Source organism: Ascidiella aspersa, chromosome 4, assembly GCF_963924565.1.
Source record: "Ascidiella aspersa chromosome 4, kaAscAspe10.2, whole genome shotgun sequence".
NCBI lineage: Eukaryota > Metazoa > Chordata > Ascidiacea > Phlebobranchia > Ascidiidae > Ascidiella > Ascidiella aspersa.
The window spans coordinates 11,875,263-11,891,894 of NC_139450.1; the positions used below are offsets into that span (position 1 = coordinate 11,875,263).

The 16,632-nt window shown below is 36.4% G+C and overlaps 1 protein-coding gene across 2 annotated transcripts; it reads right to left on the bottom strand.

Annotated features, from left to right (window-relative positions):
- Positions 1 to 371: 371 nt before the first annotated feature.
- Positions 372 to 13,855, bottom strand: LOC146147883 (propionyl-CoA carboxylase beta chain, mitochondrial-like). Of its 2 annotated transcripts, XM_083386378.1 has the most exons (11): positions 10,363 to 11,063; positions 9,419 to 9,538; positions 8,235 to 8,360; positions 7,972 to 8,085; positions 6,210 to 6,362; positions 5,280 to 5,467; positions 4,573 to 4,654; positions 4,298 to 4,421; positions 3,881 to 4,089; positions 2,088 to 2,286; positions 372 to 1,462 (listed from the first exon to the last, which is right to left on the bottom strand). In XM_083386378.1, the coding sequence occupies exons 1-11, from the start codon at positions 10,534 to 10,536 to the stop codon at positions 1,341 to 1,343; spliced, it is 1,611 nt and encodes a 536-aa protein (XP_083242504.1). In that variant the 5' UTR covers positions 10,537 to 11,063; the 3' UTR covers positions 372 to 1,340. The 2 variants fall into 2 exon arrangements, 1 of the variants encoding a protein (XP_083242504.1); XR_014494761.1 differs by lacking the exons at positions 372 to 1,462; positions 2,088 to 2,286; positions 3,881 to 4,089; ... (4 more) ...; positions 7,972 to 8,085; positions 8,235 to 8,360 and having other exon boundaries at positions 10,363 to 13,855.
- Between the last annotated feature and the right edge of the window lie 2,777 nt (positions 13,856 to 16,632).

The following is a 16,632-nucleotide window of genomic DNA, read 5'->3' on the forward strand; positions in this document are numbered from 1 at the left end:
TGAATATTAATGAACCGAAAAAAATAGATTCTTAAAAATACAGTGGTTCGTGAAACCGTTTCTGCAGGTCTCATAGCGATCAAAGCGTGGAACCACCGCCGCCGCCAACTGTTGTGCCCAGCAGCGAAGGAAGGATGACCAGGTCTGGTGGAAGAATTGGTTCGGCTTCTTCGGCGACAAAAGTGTGAACTGAACCCGATTCGCAACCATTTGTCTTACTGTCCGAACACTATTTTTTGTACGCTTTTGCTCGTTTTACTGCGCCCTGTATTCCTATATTCGGCAATATACTTTTACTTCGTTACCAGGAGTTAATATTTTAGCGCAAATTATACGTTTGACATTTAAGCAGTCGGAGGCGGTTTATTTAAAAAGAAACAGCTTTGCCTTTTGATTGAAATTGATAGTTTTTCTTTATTGTATTAGCGCACGTAGAGCTACTTAAAACCGACAAACGATTACGTAAAGTCACCAAATAAATAAACGAATAGGCTTGCAAAGAAAAAATATGATTAACCTACAATCAGGGGAAAAACGGTTCAATTTTCTAAAAACACACACATAATCGAAATAAAAAAACGCATGCTTTTGTACTATTTTTGTATATTTGATTGGACGAGAGCTATAACTTAATCGAAAACGCGCGTTATGCGGAATCTTTTGCAGGACTTCTTTAACTGAGCAAGACAAGGCACGATTTGTGTTAAATCATAACAGACACCGATTTTTGAGCGTGTGTTACAGCGGAAACCTAATCATAGTAAATTGCACATGGTTAAATGAACAGGCGATAGAATAGAGGTAAAAAAGTCCATATCCACATGAACGTGGCGGATTTGCATGGCTTTTAAATGTAACAATAACAAGTAGTTTGACTATTGCTAAAATTCGTCATCCTTAAAAAGGGTTGCAAAGTGAGATACCACGAGAAAAAACAGTAAAAAATAAAACTGTGTGCATTTTTTAACAACCACCGCATACTTTTAATAATATATCTGATTTTGGGACGCTGACAAATGGGCCAAGTTTTGCGATTGAGTAAAAAACGCTCGTTAGGGCCGTGTAATATAACAATATGAAAAAGAACTAGATATCCAACCAATAATCAGCATTGAGAGGGAGGACTCTTTGTAAGTTCAACCGTGTTAAAATAAAAGCTATTGTTGTACTTCGGAGAGTGAACAGGACACGAAAGTTACAAAAATGACATTAGTGAACGGATGTTCTTAGATGTCGGCCAATTTTATCCCAGCATGAGTAAGGGAAAATGAAAAGAAGCCTCTTTCTAAATTTAAACGGAAACTGGGCACGTTTTTGCGTGGTGAGCTTCGCCCCGAACCTTATAGCGGAATATTGGCGTGCTTTTTCGGCGGGTTGCTGAGTCTTTTGTTGGCCAACAGGTCCAAGTCGCGGCAGATGAGCTTTCGCGTCATCTGTGGCTCAATGATGTCATCCACGTATCCTAGCAACAAAAATCTTAAGTCACCTGCGCCCTGTTTATTTTTCGCCTATGCCCACGATTAAATTTTCGACTGGCCACTTTGAGGACTTAAAAAGATAATGTCGTGGAATTTGTTTACTGTTTAATGTTAACTCTTCTAATTTACACATTAAAATTTTCAAAATAAAGTCAAAGTTTAATTTAAATAAAATCGCTGAAGTGCGTGCGTTAATGTGCTAAAGATTCACATAAATAGACAATTCCGGTTCGTTATAGCCGAACGTCAAGCCTTATAAAAACAACATGTGGGCGAAAAAAATGCAATTATATTACTGTAAGAAAATAAACAGAGATTTTTGTAGGATTTAAATACAAACCGCTGATGTCATAGGTCATTTTTAGCTCTGCGCATTATTTATTTTTTGCTTTATGACGTAAAACATTATCTTGAAACAACTTATAAAATCCCTAACTTTATTAGGTTCTAACCAGTATAACTCTAAATAAAGATAATCGTTTGCGTCCAAAAAAGAGACAAAAATATAAAATTATTTTCGGCCTGCAAAATCCCCAACTAACATACACAGGTAAAGAATAAAGCAAAAACATCGTTCCGCACACGGCTAAAAGCAAAAAATCAACTCACCCTTAACAGCGGCTTTATAGGGGTTCTCGAACTTCTCGATGTACTCGGCTTCCTGAGCGGCCTGGTCGTCCTTGCCCCTGAAAATGATTTGCACCGCTGCCTTAGCCCCCATCACCGCCACTTCGCCAGTCGGCCACGCGTAGTTAATGTCACCTCGGAGGTGCTTGGACGCCATGACAACATACGCTCCGCCGTACGCCTTGAAAAAATAACAGTGGGCAAATGTGTTAAGTTTTCCAAACATTAAAATGTGTTAAGTTTTCCAAACATTAAAATGTGTTAAGTTTTCCAAACAAAAAATAACAGTGGGCAAATGTGTTAAGTTTTCTAAACATTAAAATGTGTTAAGTTTTCCAAACATTAAAATGTGTTAATTTTTTTAAACATTAAAATGTGTTAAGTTTTCCAAACATTAAAATGTGTTAAGCTTTCTAAACATTAAAATGTGTTAAGTTTTCCAAACATTAAAATGTGTTAAGTTTTCCAAACAATAAAATGTGTTAAGTTTTCTAAACATTAAAATGTGTTAAGTTTTCCAAACATTAAAATGTGTTAAGTTTTCCAAACATTAAAATGTGTTAAGTTTTCCAAACTTAAAATGTGTTAAGTTTTCCAAACATTAAAATGTGTTAAGTTTTCCAAACATTAAAATGTGTTAAGTTTTCCAAACATTAAAATGTGTTAAGTTTTCTAAACATTAAAATGTGTTAAGTTTTCCAAACATTAAAATGTGTTAAGTTTTCTAAACATTAAAATGTGTTAAGTTTTCTAAACATTAAAATGTGTTAAGTTTTACAAACTTAAAATGTGTTACATTTTCCAAACATTAAAATGTGTTAAGTTTTCCAAACATTAAAATGTGTTAAGTTTTCTAAACATTAAAATGTGTTAAGTTTTACAAACTTAAAATGTGTTACATTTTCCAAACATTAAAATGTGTTAAGTTTTCCAAACATTAAAATGTGTTAAGTTTTCTAAACATTAAAATGTGTTAAGTTTTCTAAACATTAAAATGTGTTAAGTTTTACAAACTTAAAATGTGTTAAATTTTCCAAACATTAAAATGTGTTAAGTTTTCCAAACATTAAAATGTGTTAAGTTTTCCAAACATTAAAATGTGTTAAGTTTTCTAAACATTAAAATGTGTTAAGTTTTCCAAACATTAAAATGTGTTAAGTTTTCTAAACATTAAAATGTGTTAAGTTTTCTAAACATTTTTTCTAAACGAAAGACCAACTGTCGTTCAGGTTAAGTCTTTTAATCCTTAAATGTCTGAATTGATTTGCGTATTCTCCTCAAAAAAATGCAATGTGGGGCAACCTTGCTTGCAACACTGCTCAAGAGTACAGTTAACAACGGCAATAAACTCGAACAAAAAATGTTTTCAATTTAAATTTAACTTGGTTTAACACTATACAAACAATCTTCAATTTTTAATGCAACGTTTTCGAGCTTTTAACTGAGTAGAACACAGCAAATATCAGCAAAAACTAATTAAAATGAAAAACGACTAAATCATGTAAAAAAACAATTGAAAAATCGTCATGTTTATACAAACGGAAGCGGTCATATTGACATTTAAATGTCCAGGAAAAAAATCGAAAGAAAGACTGCATTTTTGGCAAACAAAACGCTCTAAATTTCAATAACAAAACAAACGGGCTTTAAAGAGCGTTACAACTCACAAACCGAGCCGGGCGACTTGAAAATCAACCGGACGGACAAACATACTTAATGACTTTCGTTTGAATTCATCACTTTCGCAGCGCCCCAGACCCTATATACCGGCTAACCTTTCTCGTAATGATGGTGATCTTGGGCACGGTGGCCTCGGCGTAGGCGTAGAGCAGCTTGGCGCCGTGTCGGATGATGCCGCCGTGTTCCTGGGCGGTGCCGGGAAGAAAACCGGGAACGTCGACCAGCGTCACCAGCGGTATGTTGAAGCAATCGCAGAATCGAACGAACCTTGCGCCCTTAACCGACGCGTTAATGTCCAGACAACCTGCGAGATTTCGCTTGCAGATAATTACGGTCCGACGACGCTTGGCGAGTTACTGAATTAGATTTGGGTATAAATACAATACCAAAGATATTTGGAAAAGCTTTAAAAGTTCTAGTTGTCTAAGTCTGGCATCTCTAACTAAGTTTTTTAATCTAGTCCACGCGATAAGCCAGCTCTTAATACACGTCACAAGTTTAAAGTAACTTACCCGAGGCATACTTGGGCTGGTTACCAATAAAGCCGACAGTTCGTCCGTTCATTCTGCCGAAACCGATGACGATATTTTTCGCGTAGTCGGGCATCAACTCAAAGAAGCTGTTGTTATCCACTACCTACAAAAGCAAATGTTTCGATAAAAGATATGCGCAAAGAAATGCCGAAAAATACAGTTGGACGTTCGCTCCGGGTAACATCTTATGGGACTTTTTCAAAATTGTTACGATTTCTTAAAATGTTACTTATCAAAACAATATTTTCGCTTACCGTGTGTATGATGTCTAGCATATCGTAGGCTTTAGTCCTCTCTAGGGGAATGATGTTGTCCAGCGATTGACAGAGACGGTTTCTGAAAACATTGATCATGTTTTTTTAAGGTTGAAAATTTCTTGTTAAATATTTTGGGGTAGTTCGCTATAAAACGTTCACAAAAGTGGGTAATTTTTTATGAATAAAATAAGCGCGTGACATTGCGTAATATAGTATACCAATACATTTATAATTTGATATACATGAATGTTTATATTACTGTGAGCAATGTTTACTCCAGCGTGAACCAGTGGCTCCCCAAGGAGACCACAAATCATATCTCAGGGAACGTGACCAACGACCTGAATATGGGAGCTATCCCCTAGGCGAGTTTAAAATAAATTAGATTGGAAGTAAATATCCTTATCAATGATTATATTAATTTTAATTGCCATGCAACGTTACCTTTAAATAACAGAAAGTAAATACTTTTTTGTTTAAACCAATTTTTTTTTATTTTGCAACATTCGCCCAAGCCCTAAACCATCAAATAATGGCACTTTGCGACTTATTTTCGGCTCTTGCGCAAAATTTTGGGCACCTGAGCACGTGGTGAAAGAATAGCGGGAACACTGTCCGCCACTCAATTTACAAAAAAGAAGCAGAACGGAAACAGCCACGGCTCACATTCGCGCAATTTCGTGGCGTCAAAAACCCCGACCGACCTGGAGTCGTCGGTGGCCATAATGGGCGCCTGGTCCTGGTTGCTGAGGGGCAGGAAGTTGTAGAAGTCGCGCAGCTTGTTAAGCGCCTCTATGTCGTCCTCAAAGGCCTCGTGTGCAACTCCCGACAAGGTGGTGTGCGTCTTGGCGCCGCCCAACTCTTCCGCTGTCACGTTCTCGTTAGTGACCGACTGGAGTTTACAGATACAAATATATGACATGAGGGGCGTTTAAGGTGAACCAGGTTATGTTGTTTTATGGTGCGTCACTCGACCGATAAGGCGATCATTAGGGAAGGATAATATTGGATTGGAGCCGATGCGTGTTAGTATCTGAACATATCCGATACTAGGGTGGTATCGGTGCCGATCCAATACCCAAATTTAGTAATAATTTGGCATCCAATGCAGTGAATTCTATTTTAGAAGGTTAATTTATGAAAAAATAGTAAGTTAACAACTTAAGGTAACTTAAAACGTTAAGGAAATAATTGTAATTGCATTATGTCGGATCAGATCATGATCATTTTCATCCTGAAAAAAATGGACACCCCAATTGATGATGTTAAGCAGATTGACATTAATCTAGCCAGGTAAAGGTTAAATGTTCTTTAACACCCTATTAAAAGCAGCCTTTTTGATTGGGGATTTTCCTTATATCCTCACTGTACAATACAACTATGAACATAAAGTTTAATCTTACAACCTTCACAATTTATGAATTGCATTGCAATAAAACACTCACAGAGCTAAAAAGAACATCAATTTGGAGGAAGTATTTATTGGATGAGTTTTAAAGACAAACTTGAACAAATGTGTGTATTAATTATTTGGGTATATATCGTGCACATAAAGAATAGCATGTTTTGCCATGTTTGTTTAGAAACTGCACAACTTAATACATAACTTTAATACTAAAAAAAAGTAAACCCACCTTAACAACATCCCTTCCAGTAATGAAGAGGTATGAAGTGTTCTTTACCATAAAAGTGAAATCGGTCAGAGCAGGTGAGTAAACTGCCCCTCCGGCACAAGGTCCCATAATCATTGATATCTGGGGAACAACTCCAGAAGACGTCACATTTTTCTGCAACACATAGCAAGATAAACAGTTGAAAATGACAGTAATACAGTCAAATCTTGTTACTAATCCCAGTTAGGTGACACAAAACTGCTAGGAACAGAATATCAGTGCTCTTCAACCTTTTTTGGTTTGGTGAACCCTTAAAGTTGTTGTGACGAACTCATGCACCCTATTTACTTAACTTAAAAGGTAAATTGAGGCAAAGAGTGATAGGAAAAATCGTTATGCATATCAATATCATTATGTCAACTAAATCGAGCGGATCTGTCAAAGTTTTTCACACTGTCTGTGAGAGTTTGATTTTGGCTGCAGGCTGCTTGCGAGAATGCGAGTACGATTGCATGTCATAAAACAGCATTTTTATACATCAGTTGGAACCTACGATACATCTTTTTTCTAATATCCTGTCTAATATTAATGGTTAAATCAAAGTTTGTGATGCACCCTTGTATACTTTTTCGTACTGGTGAACCCAACGCATATTTTTGTGCACCCTAGGGTGCACTGTGCACAAGTAATATCTAACAATTAGCAGCCTTATTAGTTTTTAAATTCAGTATTGTACATACGCCGTCAGACTAGGAACTCACATAGTCTTACGGAATCTTATTTGAGTCCCGAGTTCAACTTCGGCAAAACAAACCTACTCTGTCAAGTTACGAGTCCTACTCCGACTCCACAGCACTGGTGTTAAGTAATAAATACTACACCATTTAAAAACAATCACCTTCAGATTATTCCAGGGTTTATCAACCGTGGCCCTCGACCCCACTGGGGGGCCACGGAGCTGTAATTGGGGGGCCACAAGTATAAGTTTGTAGCAATGTCGTGATATTGCAAAACCGTGTCACTATTTCTACTTTTTTATTGTAACGCATTTTTTTTACATGTTACTACCTGCTATTTGTGAGAAGTTTTGCAACAGTCGACCACAAGCTTGCAATTCTTTGTCAGTTGCCTAATAGCCAAACATTGTTACGTCACTTACAACCAACATTTGTGTTTTTCTAGTTTACTCCGTATTTCTTTGAAACGTTTAACCAGCATTTGTTTGTAAATGGCAAGTTTGAATGATAGCAAAACTAATACAAGCAAGTTGAAATTTTTTTTCACAAAATGTCAAACAACGATATTACCAGTTTGGCCCGTAGAGATAGATTTGTTGTTGTTCCATTGTTGAATTGCACTTACTTTCACATGTTTACCATTGCAAATACGTTTTTACAGAAAGCTTACACAAGGTTTCGTGTTATTAAATGTCGAAAATTCGCAAATCTGCACTGCTCGCTGATGTTAAATGCGTCATTACGACCCTAAAAACTTATAAATCACCATGATAAAAAGCATCCCTGAAGAAAGAATGATGCCATTACAAATTCTAGCTAATTTTTTTATAATCGAGGGGGGGGGCACAACAATTAAAAGCCTTTCTAAGGGGGCCACAAGACATAAAAGGTTGAGAACCGCTGGATTATTCCTTTATACCTCACATTTTTTTGACAAATCAAAGTGAAAAAGAAGGCTTTAAGAGCACATGGTGGTCAATGGAGACAGCAAATAATAAAAGCAAGCAAAAAGCATGGATTTGTTAATGACATAAATGGCCACAGACCTGAAAAATGTCAGCATAACCAGCAAGTGATTCAACACCTTCCTGGATTCTTGCTCCACCAGAATCATTTAATCCAATGACTGGGGCCCCAACAAGCATTGCTTGGTCCATAACCTTATAAATACAAACAATGATTAAAAAATAAATACTGCTGCGTCAAATCACTCTTTGCACTTTGTCTGAACAGGATGCTGTATACTTAACCCTGTAATCGGTTGAATTATACTATCATGTACTTAGTCTACATGGATGCTTTATACTACCTTGCATATCTTCTGGGCATGAGCCATGGACAGTGATCCGCCAAAAACTGTAAAGTCCTGGGAAAATACAAAGACTGGACGGCCAAAAATCAGTCCGTGACCAGTAACCACACTGTCACCAGAAAACTAAAAATAGAACAAAGTATTGCTTATGTTGTATTTACATACAAGGAAGTGATATCACCAAAAACATTCCAATTTTATGTTCAATAAACACAAAGGTAATATATATTTTCTGTATTGTGTTTTTCGGTAATTTGTCCCATTATGTCAAACATTATGAGAAACTCTGTGGCAGCTCAGCTAAATGCTATAAAGCAGGGGTGCACACACGGGAGGTCAATAGAGCTGTGATCTAACAGGCTTCAATTATACCCACAACACAAATAGCCAGTAGTTAATGATACTTTTAAATAAGACATGCTATCTGCCAGGCAATTTGCCAAGCGTGTTATCAGCAAATCGTTTAACCTTGCACATTTCAGTGTAAGTGTTTTATGACTAGTTAATTTATGTAAGCATAATTTTAAAACATATCTATATTAAACTTGAATAAGATATGAATCCACACAGTTATGTGTGATGTTAACAAATTCCTGAACACTCATAAAGACTTTAGTTTAGGATTGGATCAACCAGTTTTTCTACCAGAAATAAGAGTAATAGTGTCACAAATCCTAAAGAAGCCTATTTAAATAGGTTGCCGACGTTGGTTAACAATTACAATTACCAGAGGAGCTGTTTTTGATAATTATTATAACTATGCCTGGTATAAAGTGTAAAACCATAATTTGTGGGAGTTTCGCATGCATACTCCTTTGGTAAAGAGTATAATTAATAGGTAGTAATAACTGCTAGAGTGCTGTTGTTTGTTTGCCTTGTCTGCATATTGCAAGTAAACTAATAACAACAGACTCTTGACATACTAAGGAAACTTTTTACAATGTATTTTAAACGTATTAACTCAGTTTAAAAGCATGATGCCCAACCTGTGATCTTTAAGTAAGAAAAAATGGCTGGATGAATCAGCATGTGGGATGTGTGCACTGTGCATATGAGTTGGCCACTTTTTCAACTTAAAATTTTCACACAAAAACTATATGACATTAAACAAAAATATTTTAATCTCTTTGCTGCTTTCAGTTTTAAGGATTTATAGTTTCACAATAAAAGATTTTACTTACTTTGTTTTCCTCTGCATCCATGCCAAAGTCAGTACAGCCCTGCTCAACAAACATGTCATATTCAATGAAGGAATCCTTGTCCAACAACAGGTTTATTCGCTCTCGTGCAGTTAATTTACCCTAGAAAAATTAGCACACTGGTAATCCAAGCTTAAAACTAAACTGACGCAATATACATCAAAAAAAAAAAAAAATATTACTTAAAAATCATCAAATGAAAATACATTTTTAACCAAGTTACTAACAAGGTGTGTTTTTTGACATAGGCTACACATATTTATTTTGAGAACAACCAAGATTCATCAATCTTATTTATAAACAAAAAAAGTATTCCAATACCTCGAAAACCTCTAATAGACGTTCCTTACAAATTAAGATGCAGTTATGACCAGGGCTGGGGAGCCGGAGCTGGAGCCCGGAGCTAAGCATTTTCTCTGGAGCCAGAGCCGGAGCCATTGTTATTATTTTTGTGGAGCTGGAGCCGGAGCCATTTTTATTATTTTTGTGGAGCTGGAGCCGGAGCCATTTTTACTATGTTTGTGGAGCTGGAGCCAGAGCCCTTTTTAATATTTTTGTGGAGCTGGAGCCATTTTTCAATTTGTGGTGCTAAAGCTAAAATTATATTTTGTTCTATACTGAACGTTAGTTAGCCAAAAGCAATTTTTAAAACTTGCGATTAAATAAGTGACTGGTGGCACCGCAGCTGGAGCCGGAGTCATTGGGTGTGTGTTTGATAGCTCTGGAGCTGGAGCCGGAGCCAAAGGATATGAGTTGTACTACTCCGGAGCTGGAGCCGGAGCCAAAGGATTGAGTTTTACGACTCCGGAGCTGGAGCAGGAACTAATGCTATTTTACGGTGGCTCCCCAGCCCTGGTTATGACAACACTTTTTCACAAATAGTTAATACTTAACAGTCAACTAGAAACATAAAAACTATATTTCACCTTTTTGTGATGTGCATCAATTCTGTGTTGGCCACCTCCAAGCATAGCAGTTTCCCTCTTTTGCTTTAACTGGTCTTGAAGTGATGTAGTGCTATATCTACTAAACGGTATGCACATTTTTTGTGCTTTTACAAGATTAGTCAAGCATCTGGCCTTGGTTAGTGAAGCCAACATTCTCTTTAAGTTTAACAGTTTAAATTTGATCTACAAAATGCTTTATATCTAAAATCGAACACAAAACAGTGCTAAGTCTATGCAAATTAAACAGGTTAATACAATCAAACATATATACATATATATATATAACCGAAACACAACAACAGTGATAGGTCTTTGCAAAGTATACTTTGCCAATAAATTACACAGTGTGCTGTTTCAACACCAAGTTTAAAAAAGACAACTAGAGTACAAATATTGTGCTTGGAAGCAACATTGCATAACAGTAAAACAGTGAACTCATGACAATACATCAATTTAAAAAGTGAATTTCTTGTACAGTAACTAAGTGAAAAAAATTACAAATGGAAGAAGAATCATCTAAATAATATTTAAAAAAATCTGAATACACAAACAGCAAAAAAAAAATATAGTGGGAAGCACACACACACAAATATATATATATATACAAGCATGGGCAAATAACATTAATAGCAACATTGCAATAAAAAAATATAGCAAATTGAAACATTTATACAAATTGTTTAAGGCTTGAAAGGATCAAATTTAGCTATACCATGAATCCGGTCGCAGAAAGGAATATAACCAACGTCATTCTTTCCACCAAGCCTTACATTAAACTTACTGAATATTACACGAAATTCTTGCTCGCTCAGAAGGCTCCCTATTTCCAGCTCGCTCAGAACTCTATGAAACTGGGATCTTGACACAGTTCCGTTGTGAACTCGATCATAATCTTCAAACAATGGAAAAAGCTGAGTTCTTGTCTTCCTCACATGTTCGGCCACTCTGTTCATAGCACGGTCGTAAACAATCTCTTCTTCCTCAGACAAACTGTTTTGCTGCCATTCAACAGGAGGTTTGAACTGAGTCGGGGTGACTAGAGGATTCTTCACTAGATTTTTGATGGTAAACACTGATTCAACTTCATCACAAAAACTTAAATACTCAATAAAACCAGGATGACTTGATGAGCTAAAAGCACCACAAAGGATATTAATTTCAGATTCTTTCAACTCTAAACCAGCCAGATCCAAAGCTCTTTGAAAGTTAGGGGTTAAAATTCTACCAGTTTTCAACTTGTCGTAGTCCTTCATAAATTCGTAAACACGCATTCGCTCTTTGTAAACTTTCGACTTTATTTTTGCAATGATGGCATTCAGATCAATTAGTGCGTCGATTTCATGCGGCTTCTTATGAGCATTGACTGCTTGCAGTTCTTTCAGATGTTCTTTGTATTTTGGAATGTCTCTTCTTTGTGGTGCAAGTTCTGCCAGAAATCGAATATAGTCAAATCCAACATTATCAGTGAACTTATCCTCTATTGCATTGACCTCTTCCTCATCGGAATGCAAATCAAGGGAAGCAAGACATTGTCTGAATTGTGATTTGGTGATGTGGCCATTGTTGTGTCTGTCAAAATCCTGAAAAACTGGTTTAGCAAGCAGGCGTCTTTGAATCGCCCGACTTCTCATCCTGGTCATGGCTTCATCAAAAACTTGTTTTGTTCTCTCTGTAGCAAAGTTCCAGTTTGCAAGTGTTCCTTCGATGGGCAACACAAAGGTTTCAATTGGTGGAACTGACTTGCTGGGGTCCTTTTCCAAATCTGATTGTGTGAAGGCACAATCAATTTCCCTGATAAAGCGGGTTAATATAACACAATCAGGCTTTTTAGGATCAATAAAGAATTCAAGAAGAGCATGTAAGTGTGCTTTATCAAGCCAAGTCACTCCCATAGCATCCAAGCCCCTTGAGAAAATGGCTCGGGAAATGGAACCACTTCTTAAATGATCATAATCCCTGAAAAATTCCACTATCCTAATGCGGTTGACAACAACATGATGCCTGATCCTAGACAAGATTGCATTAATATCCACATGTGAAGTGTCAACAACATACTCTGGGGTGTCTTCAACAAATCTTGTGTCAGGCAATGGCTTTTCGGCATCTATAGTATAGTGGTTGAATTCTGTGTCAATAGCCTGACAAAATGCAGGATAATTTACATCACCGCTGATTGGCTCCTCAAACTTGTGGCAAATTAACTTCAGATCTTCTTCATTAACAGTCAAGCTAAGGAAGTGTAAAATCCTGGCAAACTGTCGCTTTGTGACATTCCTTGTGTAAGCAACACCCCTATCGAAATCCTTAAAGTAAGGGTAAAGCATCAGGCGCCTCTTTCTCACAACTTCAGCCATATTGGCTAGGACTTCAACAAGCCTCTGCTCCTGCTTTTCAGACAAGTGGGTCAACGACCTTGTGAGTGAGCCAGACGGTGGAGCAACTGGATGAACAGTTGGCTTTTTCTCAAGGCCAGGAACATTGAAAGCATTTTCCATAATGTCACAGAAGGATTTATATTGAACTCTACCATCTGAGGTTTTGTAGTGTTGCGCCAGTTTGGTAATTTCCTCCTTGGTCAGTTGAGCTTCTTTTCCACAGCCCTGCGACATTCCGCATACAAACTGGTTTTCAGTGATAATGCCACTTCTCAACTTGTCATGATCTTTAAAGAACTCAGTTGTCCTAATTCCATTTTTGTATACAGCAACACGGATTTTGTCGAAAATTGAAGCAAGGTCTGGGTTTTGACTAATGCTTGCATCCAAGTACATTTCAGTGTTTGAAGATGGTGGTGCTGAAGTTAGCACCATTTTGTCAAGAAAGGAGAGGTTCCGTACCTGTTCCACATCATGATGAAAATTCAGGTAATTGGTCAGTCCAGGCTTCACAGGATCTTGATAATACTGTGCCAGTAGTTTAATTTCATTTTCAGTCACATCTGGTGGTCCAGGAAACTGACGTTCGAACTGCGACACGGTAACAAGTCCATTGTGATGTCGATCAAAGTCTTCATAACAAGTGCGAATGTTGACACCGTGATAGTTGTAGTAGTTTTGGATTTTGCTTAGAACTGAATTTACCTGGTCCAGTACTTGAGGTCCACGGTTGACTTGCGATCTTTCAGTTCTCAGGTACTCTGGAATTTGAACTGTTTGGATTTCAGGATTTATTTCAAGCTTATCTGGGTGAAAGTTTTGGTCAATGACATCGGAGAAGGCTCTATAATTCACCATGTTATCCTTTTTCAAGCAATATTTTTCAATTATTTTTTCGATTTGGTCATCACTTAGATTAAGATTCAAAAACTGATCAAGACATCTCTTGAATTGAGAAGGTGTTATGTATCCAGATCGCAGACGATCAAAGTCTTTAAAAAATTCTGAGACTCGAACTCTCTTGGTTTTTAAAATGGTGCGAATATCATTTTCAATTTTATCTAAAGCACCCATCTTTTTGAGGATTTTCTACTGAAAACCCTGAGCAAAATATGAATGACTATTTTAAATGTTACAAGGTAAAAACTCTAATAATCATTTATATATATAAATGCAGTATATATAGCAGGGTTTAAATTGAATTAAACCTTTTCTATTAATCAACATTAGCCCAGATACAATAACACTTAAAAAAAATGTAGGTATGTTTTCTGTAAATATCAGTTATACCTATGTACGAAGTAAAATATTGGATTCTTAGATTTTAATTCAAATTGAATTCATATCTAATTCTTTTGTTTATATTGGGTAATTGAAACCGAAATAATTTATTTTTATTTTTTTTTTTAAGTTGCACCTAATTGTAGAAAAGCGAGTGGAAGGTTTAAATTAAAGCCTGTTGCTAGGGTGACACATGCACAGTGGTTGCTTTCAATGTAGCCATGCAATGCAGTGTCAGAGTTTTTTTAGACTAATTACTTTGTAATAACCTTCGTACAATCATTAAGTGTCACTCCAAGTTGTATCAGGTGAATGGTGAACGTTTAATGTGAGGTGCAAAAGAGTTTGCAAATTCTTTAATTATGTTAAGTTGCAAAAGTAACATTCTATTGTAAAACGTGCTGGCCTTGGACAAAATGCCCTATGAGGTTACTCACGGTCACTGCTGGAAAGTATGGCAGATCTCGACGAGATCTCACGGGTGCAAGGCCAAAAAAGTGCACCTCGGGTGCACTTTATTATTTTTGGATGCATTCTGTATTGCATTTACACTGTAAATGTATTCCGCACAAGCGTTTTACATATTTCGGGTGCAGTTGAGAGTTTTTCGGGGTGCACTTTTAGAAGGTTGAAAAAACCTCGCGGGTGCACTTGCCATACTTTCCACAGTGGCTCACAGTAGGTAATGCACAGCCTAACTGTTTAGTATTGCTTATATGCATTATATACTGGCAGTTTTTTATATCTTTTCATTTATCTCTAACCATAACCTAATAAAATCATTTTTAGACTTGAATATAAACATTTGGACACCTTATATGAAGTTATATGGGGGATAGCACCAGATTGGAAAATTTGGCCTTATAAATTTTGGCGCTTCATTAATTTGGTAGGGTAACACTAATTTACGGAATGATGAATGGTCGGAATGGTCGGAACGCTCACAGTATTATTATTAAATATAATAATACTTGACCACCTTCACCCAAACGCTAACCCCCACCCTAACTCAAATATTGTGCGTTGGTTTAATAATTGTTTTAACGGGGTAACACTTAAATTAGTGAGCGTTCCGACCATTCATCATTCCGTAAATTAGTATTACCCACAACCTAAAAAAACGGGTTAGCGTTTGGGTGGGTAAAGAACTATTATTAATAATAATACAATAATACTTAATCCAACCTCATCCAAAGTCCAAACGCTACCGACACCTTACCCAAATAATGTGCATTGCGGTATGTGGCATTTGAAGACCTTTTTTTGTATTACTTTCTACCTACCAAATTTAATAGCCTCTAATTTCCTGCACAATTACTGCACTCACAGCAGAACATTTCAGCATATTTCCGGTAAATACTACAATTTTCTCTTGTGATATATCTTACAGTTTTTGCTTGCATCCTTTTTGAGTGGCACTAAATTAGGCAGTAATTTAATTACAGACGCGCTAGTTAAATCTTCCTCAATATTCAGTTTTCTAAATTTAGTGTCAGGTATTAAAATATTAAAGAGATTTGATTTTTTAAGTCTGCATTATAATAGAAATGTGAACTGCTGAACTCGTGGACTAAAAGCGTAAAGTACAATTGTAGAGTTTAAACAGCGTTTCGTAATTTTATAATTTTAAATAACTATTTAAAACCCCAGCAATTGCTAAGGTGGCACCTATATAAACAACAATAATTAGGAAAAATATACTATAACAAAATTATTAGCCCACATGCTGAAAAATGGAACTGCTTAGCCTTAGTGTAACTTGTTCCTTTTTTTCCTTTTAGTTATTCTTTTATTCTTGTTAATGTTTCCATAGCCACCTCATTTACTAAAGTCGACCACTACCTGCTGAGAAATTTAAATTATTTAAAAAATAGTGGGAAGTGTAATAAACGTTTGTTTTATTCATTAAATTTTCAAAACTTAAAATAACATTTAAAAAACACAATTTTTTTTTTGAAGTTTTTAAACGATACGCGATAGCTTTTATTAATAAAAAATAAAACATTTGCTGTTGCTACGACAGCAGTGTTTGTTAAAAGTTTTGCACAAATTATTTTAACAATATTTTGTTTAAACCATTAATACGTTTGAAAATAATTTATAAATTATTATATTGCCATAAATCATTATATCGCAAATAATAATTTACCATCCCTTTGGTCGGTGTTGCGGATTCCAGTCAAACGACCGAAATAAGACCAACGTCAACGTCGGAATAAAACACAGTTCGCAATAATAGCAAAATAGGACTAGTCTATATCGGAATAAGTCCTAAACGCGTCGGAATAAAACATAAATGGCCAGAATCGGGCCTATGAAACACTTTTCATAACCCCAAACCCATTTTCTTAACCCACCAAGTGCCATAAATCGGATGCCAAAACAGCGATGCCCTAACGGCGCTGGACAAACTAGGGCTTCTCAGTGTCGACAACAAATCGACCGATGCCAGACCGATGTCCCCTGAATCGTCCCATACCCTCTAACTACAGTTTCAGGCTTTCTTTTGGCCATTTATGCCTTGACGTATTCGGACAGGTTCAGGTCCTATTTCGAGTCTTTATTGTACTAGATATTACTGTGTATTTGGCTT

Bases quoted from the DNA above. Each gene is read 5' to 3' on its own strand.
- LOC146147883 (XM_083386378.1), bottom strand. From the start codon at position 10,536: ATGTTGGCTTCACTAACCAAGGCCAGATGCTTGACTAATCTTGTAAAA. The intron at 4,422-4,572 runs GTAAGCGAAAAT...TTGCTTTTGTAG, and splicing joins TGCTAGACATCATACACACG to GTAGTGGATAACAACAGCTT. The intron at 1,463-2,087 runs GTGAGTTGATTT...TTTTGTTGCTAG, and splicing joins CTATAAAGCCGCTGTTAAGG to GATACGTGGATGACATCATT.